Source organism: Carassius gibelio, chromosome A2, assembly GCF_023724105.1.
Source record: "Carassius gibelio isolate Cgi1373 ecotype wild population from Czech Republic chromosome A2, carGib1.2-hapl.c, whole genome shotgun sequence".
Taxonomy (NCBI): Eukaryota; Metazoa; Chordata; class Actinopteri; order Cypriniformes; family Cyprinidae; genus Carassius; species Carassius gibelio.
Genome location: NC_068372.1, coordinates 5,885,542 through 5,901,720, shown reverse-complemented (window position 1 = coordinate 5,901,720; position 16,179 = coordinate 5,885,542). Strand labels below are relative to the sequence as shown.

General features: G+C 38.2%; 1 protein-coding gene across 5 annotated transcripts in view; it reads right to left on the bottom strand.

Moving 5' to 3' along the window:
- Window positions 1–1,640: 1,640 nt before the first annotated feature.
- The window catches only part of LOC128025008 (GREB1-like protein), a 56,446-nt gene continuing 41,907 nt past the window's right edge, over window positions 1,641–16,179 (bottom strand). For all 5 annotated transcript variants that reach the window (XM_052610984.1, XM_052610975.1, XM_052610967.1 and 2 more), the window contains 15 exons: window positions 14,751–15,090; window positions 14,554–14,669; window positions 13,077–13,327; window positions 12,461–12,990; window positions 11,514–11,616; window positions 11,275–11,430; window positions 11,028–11,173; window positions 10,721–10,882; window positions 8,529–8,733; window positions 7,629–7,797; window positions 7,342–7,548; window positions 7,101–7,242; window positions 4,557–4,757; window positions 4,210–4,348; window positions 1,641–3,612 (listed from right to left, as the gene is read on the bottom strand). In XM_052610984.1, the coding sequence (XP_052466944.1) occupies window positions 3,449–3,612; window positions 4,210–4,348; window positions 4,557–4,757; window positions 7,101–7,242; window positions 7,342–7,548; window positions 7,629–7,797; window positions 8,529–8,733; window positions 10,721–10,882; window positions 11,028–11,173; window positions 11,275–11,430; window positions 11,514–11,616; window positions 12,461–12,990; window positions 13,077–13,327; window positions 14,554–14,669; window positions 14,751–15,090 (3,031 nt within the window). In that variant the 3' untranslated portion in view covers window positions 1,641–3,448. The remainder of the gene's footprint in view (window positions 3,613–4,209; window positions 4,349–4,556; window positions 4,758–7,100; window positions 7,243–7,341; window positions 7,549–7,628; window positions 7,798–8,528; window positions 8,734–10,720; window positions 10,883–11,027; window positions 11,174–11,274; window positions 11,431–11,513; window positions 11,617–12,460; window positions 12,991–13,076; window positions 13,328–14,553; window positions 14,670–14,750; window positions 15,091–16,179) is intronic.

Sequence of the window (16,179 nt, the reverse complement as noted above, 5' to 3'; positions counted from 1 at the left end):
TTTTCTGTTTTAAACCTCATCCAGACTAGAAAACAGACTGCTAAACTCATGAATGAATGCATAATTATAATCTCATCATAAACATCTAGCCAGATGGAGAAGTTGCCAAGAAGATGCGTGTGACATCAGCATCATCAAAATATCTTTGGTTAATATGTTTACCTCAGAGTGTTTATATACAACATAATGATTCACTGAAAGAAAACAAGTGGAAATGTACAATTGTAAAACTACTGTATGTTTTTGGACTTGGACTACAAATACCATAATATTCTTTGAATAACCTTGAATAAAGCAAATTACCATGGTATTATCTGATTCCAATACTTAAGCATGGTACAGTCATTGTACTTATTTGTAACAAACAATTATCTTCAATTCTTTTTACCTTTACTGCATATATTTTAGCCTTTTATTGTCAGCCAGTATGTCTGTTTCTAACAGAGCATATGTCTGCATCTCAGATGTACCAGTGAGGAAACGGTGTGTGTTTAGGCATGTAAGTAGGGCATCTGGGCTCTTCTGACTATAATAGGATGTACCCATGCATCAAAACACCGCCTGCCAGATTTATTTTGGACTGTGTGTTTCACACTTCACCCAAACGCCTCACTCGAAAACCACATAAAAACCACCCACAGGTTTTCACCCTTGACAGTCATCATAAGGATATCTTGACAACCTGAGTGGACTGAAAAAGTGTGACAGCTTTAATAGGGTTAAAGTTCACTATTTCTCTTTGGTTTCTCTTTGGTTGAACCGTGGTGTGATTTTATACAGAATCCTACAATATTGAGGACAGAGGTGACTGCATACAAGGTTCATTATTGGTTGATGATTGATAGTTTTACTCAGCAAATAAGCACAGCAAACACATAAGACTGTGTTATGGAAACAGGGCATTATAAAAGTGTTAGAACATTTTATCATCAATAGATATATAACAGTACCAAATAGCATTTTGCTCAATTTCTTTCTTTCTTTAATATTTATTTTATTTAGATTGAGCAGGAGTTTTAAACTTGTCACACAGATTTGCCATGTTGACCTAGACAGAAAGATGCCTGGGTTGAAATGTATTTCTCTGTGAGATGCTCTTCATACATCTCAATGCTACTGACAAGCGGTGGTTTATTTATTTATATATATATATATTTTTTAAATTCTGCCAAAAGCCCTTTTCATTATCTCATGACATTTCGAATACGTTTTGTTAAGGTGACACTTTTTCCAGGTACGTGTGCAAGATGTCTGTTAAAGATGGCTTTATCTGGAAAGCATCTGCTGTGTACAAACATCTGATAGATATCTCTAAGATGTCAGTTTTATATACATTCTAAATCCTAAACATCTTCTAAACATCTATTTGACATCTGATAGGAAACATCCTATAGATGTATTGCAGATGAGCAAACACTAAAAATTACATCTCCCAGATGTAATACAGACATCAGATAGATGTCTCATGATGTTTGTGTGCTATCAGGGTTTGCTTTGCCACTTAAGACTATTACAAACACAGCGTAATCAACCATTGCATTCTCCGAGTATCGAACAGTAATGACGTTTTGTTCCCAGGTTAGTGTTTTTGAACGAACCAGTTGCCGCTCATCCAATCAAATTTGAGAGATAAACTCAGGTTTATTTAGAAATTCTATTTCGTCATTTTATTTTGTTCTCAAGAGGCACATACAAGTCATTATGTGAGGGTGAGAAAGTCACCGATTTTTTGATGCTATAAGGTTGTTGATAACACTTTATTACATTCATTTATCTCAACAGCAATAAGAACATTTTTCTGAAACCAGATGTTTACTAAACCAAAGCCGGCCAGTAGATCACGAGGTAGAAGATTTCAAATGGTTCGGTGCTACATTTGTTCAGAATATTCACAGCTGACAGGAAAGATGCAAAGGTTGTGAGAAGCAAATTGCATAATTTATGTGCACATCAAATTATCTACAAATGAGACACATTCGTTGTCCAGTGGGCATTTGGCTTTCTTCATCATTACAATCAGCATCATTATGGGAACTGATGCATTTTATTCTAAACGCTCCAGTTGGTTCATAATAATGTAAACCATATATTTGTTAGGCTTTGTTTACATTAGTTCATTTTTAATACATCATCTGAAAGTGTGCAAAAGCTTTTGAATGAATTCAAGAACTTGCTAGCAAAGCATTCCTGATATTTCAATGATTATCAGTCAAAGAAGCTTTTTAAATAAATAAAACAATCGCTCAAAAAAGGATCCATTTTTCTAATTTAGAAACTAATGGGTCCTAGGTAGATTCTCTGTGCCACGGAAAAATAAAAGAGCGCGTTTGAGCCGTGACATACCCGAAGTGTCCAGCCAGAATCCAACGTGACAAAAAGTTTGTCATATATATTAATATCGGCATTTTTCGAAATGTAAACAAAGTTTTTTTCTTTTAACATCCAAAAAGTCAACATAAAAAGATAAACCAATCCAGAACATTCATCTTCTCAGGCATATTATATTACCAATAGCCATCTTTATGAAAGGGTCATTGTCTCGACTGCTTGACTGATATTAATAGTGCGTTCTGGAGTGGAGTCTGGGTCATCAGGGTTCTTTAAGGCATTTACAGTGTGCAACTACAAAACATTCCCAGCGACTTCATTAACAGGAACGTTTCGCTGAAATATGATGATTAATAGATGCCAACTTTAGACAACATGACCTTTTAACTCTGTGGTTGACACTTAAGATATGTACCAACTAGCATTTACAATCATAAAGAACATCGGCACACATCGTCTGATTCAGGAATCAAGAAGACCATAAATGGATTTCTTTAGATACTGTATAGTGGATGTTGGCTTTAGTAATTGAACTTTGTAACCTTGTGGGTCCATTGCAACGCCCAAACTTAAACACCTGACAGCTCTGAGGAGCAAGGAATGGTTTGGATTACGTCAGGCAAGAGATTATAAAAGGTTTTGCATTGGTGACATAAATTTGGATTACCCAATAAAATGCTCCCAAGACGGCACACCTAAACGCATCATGTGCTGCTGTGCAAGCGTCCAGCTTGAGCGGTTTATAAGTCTTTGGTGGATGGCATTGATGATAAGCAATACATAAAGCAGACATAAAGGAAAAAATAGCAGTGGTAAGTCCTTTTGTCTTGCGACAAAAAACCCTGAGATCACGTGTAGAAGGACATATCCTTCGCAATGTTCTTTTGTGTTAGGGCATGCAAAATCACAACCCTAACAAACAAAGTTTACACAAAAAGGAAACACACAACATCTGTATCCAGCACAGTATCTATGTCATCAGTAACATCGTCCGAGGTGATGCACAACGCCTGAGAATCTCAAGTCTTATTCTCTTCAGAAGCAGAAACTCTCAGTGTTGGAGAGCTATGGTGCTCTCTTCGTGTTGAACAAACAGCTGAAGGAAAGGGAGATGTGCAGGTCAGATATGGCGGCCTGTGAGGAAGTAGAGAGGACGGTCCTCACTGCAGTTGGCCGTCTGAAACTCGTCCCGCAGACGAAACTGCCACTCGTCCTCCAGCTCCAGACGCACAATAGTCTGACGCAGAGAGCTGCGGTCCTGACAGATCACACACAGCGTGGCGTCTGCAAGATGAGCCACAGAAACAATGATCTAAAGCTTTTTATAGGACCACAATGTGCTTAGAGTTGTTCTATTACTGTTCTGATGGCTCTGATAAACTTTAGTATTAAATAACTATACGGGGTGGGATTTTGGACCATTGAGATTACATTGTGTCCAAGTTAGAATTTTCAATTTTAGTCATGAAAACAAGTTTTGTGTTTGTGATTCTGTTTAAAATCATAGACATTGGTCAGTTATAATTTTTTAAAGAAATAAGTTACTTTTATTCAGCAAGGATTCATTAAATGGTTTAAAGGTGATATCAAATCCCCATGATTTCTGAAGATCACGTGACTCTGAAGACTGGAGGAATGATGCTGAAAATACAGCTTTGCATCACATGAATAATTTACATTTGAAAATATATTCAAGCAGTAAACAGTTATTTTAAATTGTCAAATAAATGCAGCATTGATGAGCGGAAAAGACTTTGTAACAAAAAAAAAAATTGTTTAAAAAAAAAAAAAAAACTTACTGATCCCAGATATTTTGGACTTTTTGATAGTGTAAGTGTAGTTTGGATTTATATATTCCAGCTGTAAGGGATCTGGACTGACCTTTAAGGAAGTTGAATTTCTTCAGGAGGCTTGACACAACAAAGGAGTCACACAAGTAGAGCAGCAGTCCACCGAACATCACGCCTTGATGATCCACGTTCACCGAGTGCGGCCGGGAGCTCATGTAACACATCTGAATCTGGAAACACAAAGAAAATGAACAATTTTTACAGAATGAACTAATATGCAGAATATAAACTGTCGCTATTGTCTTATTCACTGATAGTTAGCTGTGGTTTAAGCTGCTGTCGAACAGGTTTGGAGTGATATTAAGGTGATTAAATAATCAAAACGTTACTTCTGGGTGAACTATCCCTTGAAGTGTGAGACTCCTAGTTTATTTGTACCTGTGGGCCGAGGTTGAGGTAGCTGTCTATGGAGAGCACGGGGTTAGCGCTGTTACAGACGGCCAGAGGAAAGAGCCGGTGGCTGCAGGACTGAAGAAACTTCTCCAGCAGGAACTGAGCCGGCGCCGACAGAAGTGTGTGTTCACTGTCCGGAGCGCACACGTACTGAGACGCACACACACGCACCGGGGTCTCCAACCTCTGCAGAATAAAAGAGAGAGTCTCTGACAATTATACTTGCTCTTTACCAACTGTAAAAAAAAAAGTTGAATATATAGTTGAATATATTTTGTGATTAAAAAGTGATTTATTCCTCTTATCAAAGCTGACATTTCAGCATCATTACTCCAGTGTCACATGATCTTTCAGAAATCATATTTGCAATCAGTTGCTTGATATTATTGTGGAAATTGTTATATTTTTCAGCATTCTTTGAAACTCAAAAATATATATTTTTAACTCTTTAGTGTCAGTACATAAATCATTGCTGAATAAAATTATTAATTTCTGACCCCCAAATTTTGAATGGTTGTTGTAATATAACATATCATATTGATTTATAGTCTATATCTATATTTAATTATAGAAATTGCAAATGCAGACATACATTTTGAATGAAAATAGATTAATTTGAAGGTCAACTGTTTCAGTCTGTAAAGCCGCGTTTCCACCGCAGGAACTTTACCCAGGAACTAGGGACTTGGTCCGGTACTTGGTGTGTTTCCACCGCAGGAACCAGGAACTAAATAAAAGTTCCGGGTAAAAAAATGCGCCCCAGAAAGTCCCTGCTGGCGAGGTGGTACTTTTTTAAAGTTCAGGAACTTTCGGGGGCGGGACTTTGGCGCTAAACATCCTGATTGGTTGAGTTGACGCAGCATTGGTTGAGTTCAACCACCATTTATTCGGATCAACATTTTCAAAATATTACTGTTATTGTGTCATGAAATGTAATTTTAAAAGTATTTCAGGCGAGAATGTAGTTGTTTAAAACTCAAATCTGTTGTTTATTTATAAAGACAGCGCCTATTTAAAAATGTGTTTCGCCGATCTCTGAGACGGTGAGCTCCACACGATCAGCGAGAGCTCAGTCCTCATGTATCCGCCCAGAGGCAGCCTCACCTTGGATAGACCTTCTGATATGTGCCGCTGGCTCTGATGTGTCTTTAGTGGTTAAACATAACATATAATTCAGCTGCGGGGTAAATCTAACAGGTTTTCTTTGGTCTGTATTCAATTTATCTATATGTTAAAATGAAAATAAAAAAGGCAAGTCTATATAATATTTCGTTTCATTGTAATGGCTGTATATAACGTTACACTTATCCCTGAACTAAGTACATTTCTGCAGCTGTTATTATGTTTAAATGAAAACGAAAGGAGGCAGTGGTATTTTATATCCTATTTCGTTTTATTGTAAATGTACTGAGGGGAAAATTGCAGTAGCCAAAGCGATCTGAGTTCACGCAGCATTGGTTGAGTTTAACCACCATTTATTTGGATCATTTTCAAATATTACTGTTATTGTGTCATGAAATGTAATTTTAAAAGTATTTCAGGCGAGAATGTAGTTGTTTAAAACTCAAATCTATGGTTTATTTATAAAGACCGTGCCTATTTAAAAAATGTGTTTCGCCGATCTCTGCGACGGTGAGCTCCACTCGATCAGCGAGAGCTCAGTCCTCATGTATCCGCCGAGATGCAGCCTCAAATCGGCTAGACCTTCTGATATGTGCCGCTGGCTCTGATGTGTCTTTAGTGGTTAAACATAACATATAATTCAGCTGCGGGGTAAATCTAACAGGTTTTCTTTGGTCTGTATTCAATTTATCTATATGTTAAAATGAAAATAAAAAAGGCAAATTTATATAATATTTCGTTTCATTGTAATGGCTGCATATACACATATCCCTGAACTAAGTACATTTCTGCAGCTGTTATTATGCTTAAATGAAAACCAAAGGAGGCAGTGGTATTTTATATCCTATTTCGTTTTATTGTAAATAGGAAAATTGCAGTAGCCAAGACGAGCTGACTGAAGTTATCAAGTACGCTGCTGTTTATAGATTTACCGGACTTGCGTCGTCGCGGACATCACACTCCCGAGTCGAATGCACAAAGTCTGAACTAACTACCGAGGATGCACGTCCAAAATCAGCGTACTTTAAAAAAACAAACAAATCAGCAGTACTTTGTATTGAGAAACGCGCGCAGACCTACGTCACCAGTCTATTTGCCTAATCTTCCCGGTACTTTACACCGCGGTGGAAACGCAGAAAGCAACAGGTCTGGGGGGAAAAAAGTTCCTGGGAAAAAAAGTTCCTGGTAAAAATGTTCCGGGTAATTTCGGTGGAAACGCGGCATAAGAGTTGAAAGAACTGTATTTAAATGCATGAAATGTTAAAAAAATGCCATCACTATAATGACTGGTTTCGTAGCGCCCACTAGTGAATGAACAGTATAAATGCAGTTTCCTTTAACTCCAGTCCAAGCTAATATTAGTGTTTGGATGTAATTAAAGCTCTAAAGGGACATTCTGAAGCTCACCATGAGTTTGGGCTTGATGAGGAAGTCTTTATGTCCTCCGATAGGGATGTGTTTCTTCATGACGCTCAAGTGATTGAACCGACAGAGTAGAAGACCGCTGCTGTTTGCCCTCAGGTTAAAGTCCACCTCTTCACATGTGAACCTACACACACATTTAAACTGTTATTTATCACATAAAACACCTTAAAACACCAGTACTCAAAAACGACATGATCGTCCCCCTCGAAATGCAAACACTCACCTGTTGAGGTCGTACTGGACGTTCTGGGTGAGGTCGACGTTCAGCATGATGAGGTCGTGGAGGTGGCAGCGAGAGAAAGGGCTTGTGGGTGCTCGAGAAGACAAAGCACTGCTCCATTTGCGCAGGCCACACATGGCATACAGAGAGATCTTAGGAGTGGCCTCCATGTGCTGCAGGACGCTCTTCAGTGACACGCTCATCACCTCGCTGAGAGACAGAATCCAGAGATGTTAGACAATGAAGACATTCCCACAAATCCGTCCACGGATCCATCCATCATTCCATACCTGTTGCCCTCGGGTCCAGGCTCATGGGCGTTCCACAGGACGCAGGAGTCGTCCATCATCACGATGAAGGGCCACACGTCCTGTCGTTTGACGCCCTGCTCCTCTTGCCTGTTCCTCTCCAGCTCCAGGTTGTGGTAGGACAGTTCCTTGATCATGAATCGAGCCGCTCCTGAAACGCCAATAAATACAATTAATCACAACAAGAAAGAACTACGGAAGCTGGTTTCCTTGCAGTTCCAGTTTGTTTCTCAGAATTCAGGATATAAACTGCTAGAAAAAAGTCAGGACTAGGAGTTCACATCATGCAATTCTGAATTTGTGACTCGCAATTGCAAGCTTATATGACACGATTATTTAAAAACATCCTGTACTTGCATATTTCACAATTCTAATATTATAACACACAACTCCGAGTTACACAGTTGTGAGATGTAACTCGAACTGTAAGAACAAAGTTAGAATTGTGAGATTTATTCATCATTTTATACATTTTTTACTCAGTGGCGGAGACAGGCTTTCCTGAGGAACTGTATCTGTTACATACAAGCTGAATTACCCAGTACAAAAAAAACCACATAAATATTACACTAGATTATGCATGCAATAAAAAACAGAAAATCCAACAATTAGTGTCCTGCAATAGCTTATAGCAAATAAATGTGCATTATTAATGGTTTGCTATTTTATCTAAATAAATTAAAGCACTAAATACTACGATTAATAATTTTAATTAATCATCACAATTTTTTGTCATTATTTATTAAATCTTAAAAAAATAATAAAGTACTATAAATAGCTTAAAGTAAATTTAGGCAACATTCTTATATTTTTATATTTTTAGTTTTTTCAGCCACAATAATGTAATATGTGATCTTATTCATCATTCTGGCCAGTACTCACCCACTCCAGAGTTGTTGAACATGGCGGGCAGCACTAGAAGGATGTGGTTGGGCCAGTATTTCCTGTAGAGAGGCATTTCATATTGCTTGACCACCAGAATGTGCAGGTGCTCGGCTCCCTCCATGGCATGGTAGATGTTGAGAAGGCCGTGCTCATGCCGGCCCGTGGTGGGTGTGAAGATGGGACTTTTAAGCAGGCCGCACTCCTGAGTCAGCAAACAGAGCAACGCTTCATTTTAAGACAATTTGTGCATTATGACAAGAAAACAGTGCAAAAAACATGAGCGATGACTCAGCAACCAGTGGGATTTTTTGCATTGCTCAGGTATCCAGGTGCTCCTGACATCAGGATGCATCTCTATATGATTTGCACTGCACTTGAACACAAGGTATTTCCAAAAAACAAAACGCTGACGTTGGTCAGTTTTTTTAAGCTTTTATCTGTTGTTCTGGCTAATGATACTAATAATGCTATTATGCTAAATATGATTGTAGCTAATTAGAAAATAAGTCTAGTTTAAAAAGTATGCTTTAATAAAACGCTAAATTATCAAATATTATATTATCAAATATTAATCTCATATTTCTTGTAATAGATTATAAAATGTAATATGTTCATGTGATGCAAATGTTTTAATTATTTCAAATATATATATATATATATATATATATATATATATATATATATATATATATATATATGTATATATATTTACATTATAAATGTCTTTACTGTCAATTTTGATCAAACTGTGCAAAAGTAATAAAAGTAAAAATTTCCATTAAAAAAAAAATTCAACCAAAGATTCAACCAAAAATTCTATCATTTATTTGACCTTACATTCTTTCAAAAGTACTCAACTTACTGGACCTGTCTGCTGCTTTTGACACAGTTAATCACCAGATTCTCCTGTCCACCCTCAGAAAGATTGGCATCTCTGGAACCGCACTCCTGTGGTTGAAGTCCTACCTCTCTGACAGATCCTTCAGCGTGTCTTGGAGGGGTGATGTTTCTAAGTCACAACAACTTGCTACTGGGGTTCCTCAAGGCTCAGTACTTGGACCACTTCTCTTCTCCATCTACATGACGTCACTACATTCCAGCCAGATGACCCGACGATAGCTGCTCGCATTTCAGCCTGTCTGAGTGACATTTCTAGCTGGATGAATGACCATCACCTTCAGCTTAACCTTACGGAGACAGAACTCCTGGTGATTCCAGCTAACCCATTGCTTCATCACAACTTCTCTATACAGCTGGGCTCGTCAACCATTACTCCTTCGAGGACAGCCAGAAACCTAGGAGTTGTGGTGGATCACCAGTTAAGCTTCACAGACCACTTTGCTACAACGACCCGGTCCTGCAGGTTTGCCTTATACAACATTAGGAAGATTAGACCCTTCCTGTCAGAGCAAGCAACCCAACTTCTTGTCCAAGCTCTTGTTCTCTCCAGACTGGACTATTGTAATGCTCTCCTGGCAGGCCTTCCTGCATGTACTGTCAAGCCTCTGCAAATGATCCAGAATGCAGCAGTGAGGGTTGTCTTCAATGAGCCAAAAAAGCTCACGTTACTCCTTTCCTCATCAGGTTACACTGGCTACCAGTAGCCGCTCGCATCAAATTCAACGTCTGATGCTTGCCTACAAGACCACCACTGGCAAGGCATCAACATACCTAAACTCACTGGTTAAATCTTATGTGCCCTCCAGAAGTTTGCGCTCTGCAAGTGAACGACGCCTTGTGGTGCCATCTTAAAGAAGTTCAAAATCACTCTCACGGACCTGTGCCCAGCTGGTGGAATGACCTCCCAATCTCAACTCATTTTCAAAACTCATCTTTTTCACCAGCACTCAACTAACTAATACTAGCACTTTTCTTTCTTTTCTTGTCTTTAATATATATAAAAAATGCCACTTGTATACTGTTGTTGTTCTCTTGTTGATCTGATTTCTTCTATTGTTCTCATTTGTAAGTCGCTTTGGATAAAGCATCTGCTAAATGATTAAATGTAAATGTCAATGTAAATGTTTCAAAACCTGTGTGCTTTTATTTCTTAACTATCATAGAAGACATAATACACATACACTATTTTTACACTGTTTTTCTTGGGGTGTTACTTTGAACATGATCCACAGTTCCACAGAAAACAAAAACAAACAAACAACACAACATGAGGGGGAGTAAATAATCACCTCTTCTGAGATCAGTGGGAGCCGCATGCTCTCTAGATGACTGCCTTGCTGACTGAACACAAAGTGAGGCTCTTTGGCTTTAGGAATGATAAAGTGCAGCTGGACTTCCTCTCCCAGCATGGATGAACAGAACGTGAAAGCATGGAAGGTGCAGTCAGACAGCTAGAATCACACACACAGAACATTTTCAGCAGCCATATACCTTTCTAGACATGCTATTGCTTTAGTGAGGGTTTTGAAATTATGTAATTAAAAAATATGTCAATAGATGTTGATGCATCACATGATCAACCACACATGTCCTCACCTGAGCAGCAGGAGCAGGCTCGCTGTAATGGTGGCACTGCTCACAGTGGTGAAATGCATTATGGGCCGCAAACAGGCTGAGTCTAACAGACACCATGTTTCTCTTCGGCCACTCTTCTTCTTCCTCCAGTCTTTCTATTTTAACCCCTGTGTTTTCCCACGAGGATGCAAAACAGCACATAAGCACACATGCTATTTTGAAGTTGCTTTGGAACGAGGCACACAATAATAAAAGAGCAGTTCAATACCGTTCAGTGACTTTGGCATCCTGTCTGCATACACTGGACTCGCATATCTGAACTTGGGGTCATGGGGGTAGAGGTCAAAGGGCATTCTGCGGATGTCCTCCTCATCAGGCCACTGAGGCCCACTGACAGCGTGAACCTTTGATTTGTCTTGCACATCTAGAGATTTCAATTGAAGGTCATCAATAAAAAGGTCAAGGGCAAAACCATCGTGTTAAGTAGTATGGAGATGGCTTTCTTACCCTCCTCCAGCTCTTCTTCATCATACACGTCCACCTCCAGAAGGCGAATCAGCATACGGAACAGGATTCGTAGAAACTGCAGATATGCACCTGTTTTTCCAACCTTAAACAACCAAAGAGAGCATGAGACACTGGATGCTCGGCAAAGAGGCCAGTACGCAGAGGTCATTGTAAATGGATGTGGCTTAGTAACAGACATTGTCTTTGACTGGTCAGACACAATAAAGAATAATTTTCCTTAGACATAATTTAACTATTTCTTAATATTTGAATACTTAATGTTTAAAATAATTTTAACAATTTTTTGAAACTTAACTTATTAAATATTTTTTTTTTAATTTTGTTTATTTTAACTATGTATTTTGCATATTTTAACTATCCCTTTTAATATTAAATTTTTGGTGTATAAACAATGTATTTTGCATATTTGTTGAATATGTAAATATTTTTGTGAATTTTCTCTGTGTATTCTATATATTTTAACTTTTTTTATATAACTTTTTAAAATAGGTTTGTGTATTTTGTGCATTTTAACTGTAATTTGTATATTTAATATTTTTACATTTAAATTTCTATTTTACAGTTTGCATTTAAACTATATAATTTTCTTAATTTTAATTATATTTGATAAATTTAATCTTTTTATAATTTGTCTATTTTTACTGCATTTCTGTATATTTTAACCATTAAAAAACATATATTACTAAATATTTGTGCATACTTTGTGTATTTTAAATGTGTATGTCATTTCAGTTTTATCTATTTAATAAAATGTAACATTTTAAAATATTTGTGCATTTTTCTCAATATTCTACCTATATACCTATATCTACCTATATCCCTGTGTTGTCAATAAATACCATATTACAAGTAATAGTGATGCTTGCCTTAACAAACAAACAAAACATTTTAACCTTTTAACTTTTAACCATTTAGCTACTGCTCACCTGTGGTGGTCCACTCAACAGCAGTCTTCTGGGATGGGGCAGAGCTGGCCCTTCATAATCCGCGTGGTGCTGCCTGGCTGTGGTCCACTGGCGGTAGTACAGGGACTGCTCTGCCCCTCCGAGAGCATGAGGAACAGGTGGTCTGAGCGGGCTGCTCCACACCACATCTGTGTGAGGCAGCAGAGACGCTGAACTGGGATGACCCAGTGTCTCAGGGGCCAGCAGGGCGTACGCTGCCCGGGAGAGCACCACTGTCCGGGGGAAGACCTGCATCCTGTTACATTCACGTGGAGCCTGCGTGGACTGGCTTGGTTTCTGAGCTCCCGGAGAGGAGGAAGAGGAAGGGGACGAGGAGGCAGAGGAGAACGAGGATGTGGCAGAAGAGGAGTGAGCATGGGAGTCACACTCCTGTTTGAAGCGAATGGGAGAGGAGTAAGAGTCCATTACATTTCTGCTGCTGGAAGGGTCACTGTGTGAGGATGGTTTGTCCAGTACACTTGAAGAACTGACGCCATTTTCTGTGGTAGAGCCTGAAACATAATTAAGATTAACTATATTAGATCATGTGACCACACAAGACAGCTATCAGGCCCAGCTTGTGTTCAGGGTCCCTCACCAGAGGTCCTGGTAGCAGCGCTGGCATTGCTGGGTGGTCTCTCCAGCTCCATCTGGAGCTCGTCATGGTCTGCCATATCTCCTGAGCTCCTCTCGTCATCTGTTGGTCTCTCTTCTCTACCTGCTGCTGTTTTCATCTCGGGTATTACTCTGTGTGTCACGTAAGAGCAGGCCAAACCCACTTCCTGTTCCAGTGCCGTACGTGTCAGGTAGCTGGAATCGATCAGTCGCAAGTCACAGTACTTCAATGACCTGAACAAAATACACACATAAATATGCTCAGTCTTCCTGTGTCCTTTTAGAATAATAAAAAAAATGTCAATTAAGTTTATCCAGCAGATGTTATTTGACCTTTATTTATAGCACATAGTCTTTAAAAAGGACAAGCATGAAATGTATTGAAATTATGCTACTGAACAGTTAAAAGTAAATATGTGCATGGGAAAGATTTTAGAACTGTAGCTGTAACAACTGTAGTAACCACAAGGTGGTACTCTTGGAAAACAAAATATTGGAAGTCACTTTGAAGCATTTATATTAATCAAGGCCATCATATGATGTCAGATAATTAACATCTGTTTTAGACTGAAACATGGCTTAAGCCTGAAGATTTAATGTATTACTTCAGGTTTGATTCCAGGTAGAGCTTATGCCAAGTACAGAATGGAGTACCACAAGGCTCAGTACTAAGACCACTGCTTTTCATGCTTTTGTAAAATGGCATCTATGCAAATTTTAGTCTGTTTTATAAATGTAAATGTTTTCTACTTGAATATAATTTAAAATGTTAATCATTCCTGTGATAAATGTTAATATATAAATAATGTTGGTAACACTTTATTTTAAGGACCAATTATTGCTATTAATTAGTTGCTTATTACCATGCATACTGGCTGTTTATGAGTACTTATAAAGCACATATTAATGCCTTATTCTGCATAACCCTATTTTAGATCCTGTAATCCACCCCATACCTAAACTTAACAACTAATTTACTAACTATTAATAAGCAGCAAATTAAGAATTTGTTCAGCTAGTGTTACCATAATGTTTCTCTTGATTTATAGTCATGTGTGGTTGAGTAAAACAATGTTTGTTTTATTCTGTAAATCTAAATTTTAAATAATGTATACTTTAGTGCATTTTTTTGCATAAAATAACAGTTAAAAAAAAAGTTGCCATGTTTTCAGACGTTTATATACATGTATATACATATATGTTTTAACTTTGCGAGAGTTAAGAAACCAATTATAAAAACATTTGTTATTTTAACCAACTGTCATTTTTTTTTTTTAAGAAAACATTCTCTAAATGATCATATTTTTTTTTGGGAATTTGGAAGAATTTGGAGGCCTTTACAGAATAAAACAAACATTTACATTTAACTCAAACCCATACCTAGTAAATCTAGAAAATCCAGATGAATTTTCAAGTGGACTCAACTGTGCATATATAATGAACAACATCAACTGGAATACCTTGGGAACGTCTCTCCTAGAGGATCTTTTCCTGTGAGGATGACAATGCATGGAAGTCCTTCCAGATCTTCATATGAATGTGGGACCCACTCTTCATTCCTACAGCCCCTCCAGGCCTGAAATAAACAGATGGTTTATTCCCAGCTTATTCTGGTGATTTTAAGGAGCCCATATTCATCAGGGGATCTAGTTCTTACCCGCAGACGGGCACAGAAGTGGACCGGCAGGCTGATCTCGGCAGCAGGGCTTCCCAGCAGAACAGCAAAGCGGTACTGTAGACCCAGCTTATCCCGGGCCTCCTCCAAACGCTCCTGTGCCAGCCGTGCAAGCTGCAGAGAGGGCACACGCACCAGCAGCATGTGCCCGCACCCATGCCTGCTGCGGCCTGGGATGCTCAGCAGATCCTCCACCATGGCGAGGGTCTGAGGGGTCACGTGATCCCGCAGTGAGGGGGCTGCTGTGAGGGCCATCAGGGCCTCTGTGTACTGCTGAATTAACAGATAGCTGCGGATCACCATGCTGTGCAAATGCGGGTGCCTGAAATTAATAAGGAAGACACAATGAGGGATATAAATGGAAAGATACAGCAAATGCATATGGTTTGAAACATACAAAACTGCCAATTTTGAGTCCGAGACAGGATTATTAGAATTAACTAAAACTAAAACCATAAAAATACATTTTTGTTACTTGAAATATAATAAATGTTAACTAAAAACAACAAAAACAACAACAAAAAAACATATTTATTTTAGTACAGCTAGTTTCCATGTAGATACGGTAAAAGTTTACATTAGGGAACACTAGTAACTATTAACTAGCTGTATAGTAGCATGCATATTACTAGCATATTGCTCTAATTCTTTTGTCTTTTCGTGCATTGACTACTGCAATGGTCTTCTACCTGGGGTATCTAAATCATCACTGGATAAATTGCAATATCTTCAAAATTCAGCTGCTAGAGTACTATCTGGGGTCAAGACCAGGGACCATATAACTCCAGTCTTGGAGTCCCTGCACTGACTACCTGTTAGGTACCGTATTGATTTTAAAATCCTTATGTTGGCCTATGAATCTCTACACAATCTAGCACCTGAGTATTTGACTGACTTATTAATCCCCTATACACCACGTCGCAATCTGCGCTCCTCTCAGAGTGGTCTATTGGTTGTTCCGAAGACACGGCTTCATACGTGGGGTGACCGAGCATTCTCTGCCGGCCGACATCAGGGCAGCAAATTTATTAGTGAATTTTAAATCTCTTCTTAAAACATTTTTAATTTAGGATTGCTTTTACATTAACTTGATTTTATGCGTTTATTTTCTTGTACTTACATTGTGTTTATTAATTTGGTGTTATGCTTGTATGTAAAGTGCTTTGGGAAAGCTACTTTTAAAGGCGCTATACAAAATAAATATATTATTATTATTATTATTATTATTATTGGTGGTTTATTAGTATTTAATAAGAACATATTAATCCAGACCATATTTTAGATCCCTTCACCCTACCCCATACCTAAACTTAATTACTGCAACTACCTTACTAACAATAAGCACCAAATTATTATTAATAATAATACATTTGATTTAGTAAAGTGCCTTTTAAAGAGTACACAACACAAC